A 3,743-nucleotide genomic window follows, 5' to 3' on the forward strand; every position below is an offset into this window, starting at 1 on the left:
GAATAAAATGAGCTAAAAACTAAAAGACATTAGAATAAAATGAGCTAAAAACTAAAAGACATTAGAATAAAATGAGCTAAAAACTAAAAGACATTGGAATAAATACATGTTAGTAGGAAAGCAACAGAGACAAGAGACCAACCCAGTGTGCACGTTATTCTGACACGAAGGCTACCAAACCGTGTGGTAACACAACGCCAAGTGTTTAGTATAACATCAATACATTGATACGATGTAGGCAGATTTAGATCACATTGCGCGACACTGGCTTATTTAAATTCACAAAAATGAAATGTTTCACAGGATAGAAAAGTGTTCCAGGTTAACTGAGGATGTATTTATCCTCCAGATGATCCGTTTGCAAAGTCGTCACAATCAGACCTGTGTGTGTGTGTGTGAAGATAAGGATATAAAGACATAAAGAAGACCTCGGCGACAAAAGAAAACGTTAATAAAGTCTACATCCATGCCAATATTATCTACAAACAGCAAAACCAAACATACCTACCAAAATAAACAAACATGTATTTTTTAAGTCCGGTGGGAGGATTCGAAACCACGTCGTTCAGATGCAAAAACACGGTGTCGGTGTTTTACGCACTGTGCCACCAATCAGCTCGATGACACTACCTGTTCATTTCTGACCCATTTCATCCATAGAGATCGTTTCCATTCAGCCAGATGTTTTACACCTGGTGATTACTCAGGAAACGCGCCCAGATCAACTGGCGATAGTCACAACTTAACATCCAGAGATACGGAGCAGAACTTCACGCTTAACTCAGATTTGTTCACCGAAACACACTCAGCACAGCATTAGTCTGGTTTGATAGAATCATCAGAACCAACGGAGGCCACGTTGTCAGACCAACTCACTGAGAAAACAGACACGTCCAGTCCTCCACGTCCTGACCTGTAATTTCAAACGATGTTAATCACGAACACACACAGACAATGGACTGGAATTTCCATCAAAAAGCCAGAATATTAGTGTTTTATAGGCTTTACATGACGAGCTATAGGCGCCTGTTGGTGCTGTTGAACTACCGGTAAATGTGAACGTTAAATATTCCTGTCAGAAATACGACAGCAGGATCACTTCAGTGTCTGTGTAGACCAAAGAGGACCAGCAGCATGTCATTAAATAAAAATACTCTCAAACATACAGTTCACTGTCCAGCCACGATGTGACCTCCACATGTACAAACTGTGTGCTGATGATATGCAGAGCTTTGGCTGAGTAGGAATGAGAATCCAGTTTGTTAAGTGTGAAGGGTTATTCGTTGTGTTTTCTAAGAAGTGACAGAAAAAAAAATACAGTCAGCGGTTCAGATTGTATGACATTACAGTCTAGGACGTGGAGGACTGGACGTGTCTGTTTTCTCAGTGAGGAGTTCTGACAACGTGGCCTCAGTTTGTTCTGATGATTCTATCAAACCAGACTAATGCTGTGCTGCGTGTTGTTGTGGTGGGAGACTGATGTGTTTCAGTGAACAGACCCGAGTTAAGCGTGAAGTTCTGCTCTGGATTTCTGACACTGAATGTACAGACAAACACACAACACAACACAACGTGCTTNTACATATATTTAGTAAATTCACAAAAAGGGACACCACACATATCTCTGTAAATAACACTGTGGTATCTAATAGCCTACCAGCCACAGGTTGGTTTCACTGAAATAATCTATGAAAGGTTGACATATCAAATAGAATTTAAGAACCTTTTCTCTCTGTCAATTTATTTTATATTTTTAAGAGCTTCGTCACTTCTTTCTGCAAAGTCACGTGACCTGGTGGGTTTTTCTGTTTCCAGTTTAATAAAATGTGTCTTTGTGCTCACAGTGTCACAAAACGTGACGTATTAGTGATTATTTGACGCCTCAACTTTCACACTGAACACAAGCAGAACCGTGTCTGGTTTGAGCTGCTTCTGTCAGACCTGGAGCAGAGTTTGGAGTGTTTTAGTCCAATAGTTAACAGTGTTTCAGCTTCAGTCCAGGAACATGTGTGCTAATGAAGCTGGTGTCTGTCCACATCAATCACAGCACTGGTTCACTGTAGGAAGCATCTTGGAGAGTCTCAGTTGGGATCGTGACAGTCTGTGTCATATCTTGAACTGTAAAAATCCCTGATTGATGCAAACACAGGAGGAATGGAAGTGGGCCTTTCTCCAGTGATGCTCTGTGGTCTCTCCTCTCAGATCCTCCTGTCAGGACTCTTCTCACTGATCAAATGCGTCTGTACTGTTTATTTGTGGCAGCATGTCGTGAACTTAAGATACGGCTGCTTTATGTTAAAGGTTTGGATGAGAACAGTGCATCCCGCATCAGACTAGCTGTTCCCAATGATCCACATCATGGCTGGAAGGAAAAGACACAAACATTGAGACAAAGATCTACAAGGTTCTTTCATTCCAACTGCTGGAACATTAAGCATGAGAGTGAACACAGCAGGATGTGACTGTAGCAAAATAGAAAGTGGGATGTTTTTAACATGTTTTTCAATCTTAAGGAAATGTTTGTTTCCCTGGATGAGGCCAAAGAACATTTTACTGCCTTAGAAGAACAATGAAGTTTATTGTTTTTATTCCAAAGTATGACAATATGATTTGTAAAGAAAAAGGGAAACCAGCACTCTGATTACATGAGCTCCTCAATCATCTGATAAAACACTGTAGTAGAGAAACAGTCTGCTGGACTGACTGACATGAAATAACAGACAGTAACTGTGACTGAGCTCTGAGGTTCAGTGTGATGCTCATGTCATGGTGATCAGAGAGAGTCCTCGCCTCTCAGTCCGTCTGACCAATCACTGCTCTCCGGCTCCGCCCCCTCAACGGTTTTTGCGTCACTGGCTCCAAACATCCAAGATGTCAACCAGGAAATCACAACGCAGAGTTTTCATCTGGACAGACTCACAGTTTCTCACAGTTATAAAGATGTAGATCCAACAGCAGAAAATGAAGAGCCTCATTCTAATGTTCCTCCTGGGAATAGGCAGAGTGAAAGCAGGTGAGTTATCGTTTTTGTTTTAACTAAACAAAACAAAACAAAAAAAGCTTGAATGTGAATTTTTGTTTGATAGCTTCTGCTTTGTTTTAAGATTTCCGTGACTTTCTTGCTCTACTGATTCCTGTTTTAGGCGCTCTTTTGGCCTGAAGGAGAAACCTAGTCATGTCTATATCTAAAAGTTTATTGAGGAAGACCATTTTATAAAATGTCCTCGAAGTTCGATACAGTTCGGACAGGTTCTGGATCAGCGGCAGCGTGTTCCAGATCAACTGGCGTTCCTAGCGTTTCTGAGACAGGTGTTTCGTAGGCGTGGCTTTTCAGGACCCCTTACCGACTAACCAGGAAATAAACAATCTGACAAGTTAGTCACGTAAAATGAGATATCTGCTGTATTTTTCTTTTCGGTCTTGACAAATATATCTGGAAACAAGAGCCTTCTAATTCTAAAAGTCAGGCCGCTGTCGGGCTCGATGAAAGAAACTATGTGAGCGCAGTCGGACCCGCTGGAGCTGTGATCGCTCATTGATCACGATTAAAACATAGTAATAATAATAATAATAATATCTTTATTTATAGAGCACTTTTCATACCAAGATGTAGCTCAAAGTGCTTTCCAATTTAAAAACATAAAACAAACAAAAACAAAACACGCACATATAAAACCACGTACTTGCCCCCACGCACACACAATCACCCACAGAACCACATACACTATAATAATGACAATATA

The 3,743-nt window shown here is 40.8% G+C and overlaps 1 protein-coding gene across 1 annotated transcript in view; it reads left to right on the forward strand.

The window, feature by feature from the left end:
- Positions 1-2,891: 2,891 nt before the first annotated feature.
- LOC103375658 (H-2 class I histocompatibility antigen, K-K alpha chain-like) overlaps positions 2,892-3,743 on the forward strand; it is a gene marked incomplete at its 3' end in the record, with an annotated part of 11,793 nt that continues 10,941 nt past the window's right edge. The window contains exon 1 of the mRNA XM_008305976.1: positions 2,892-3,013. Within this exon, the coding sequence (XP_008304198.1) occupies positions 2,962-3,013 (52 nt within the window). The remainder of the gene's footprint in view (positions 3,014-3,743) is intronic.

Source organism: Stegastes partitus, unplaced genomic scaffold, assembly GCF_000690725.1.
Source record: "Stegastes partitus isolate 25-593 unplaced genomic scaffold, Stegastes_partitus-1.0.2 Scaffold2750, whole genome shotgun sequence".
In the NCBI taxonomy this organism is placed as follows: Eukaryota; Metazoa; Chordata; class Actinopteri; family Pomacentridae; genus Stegastes; species Stegastes partitus.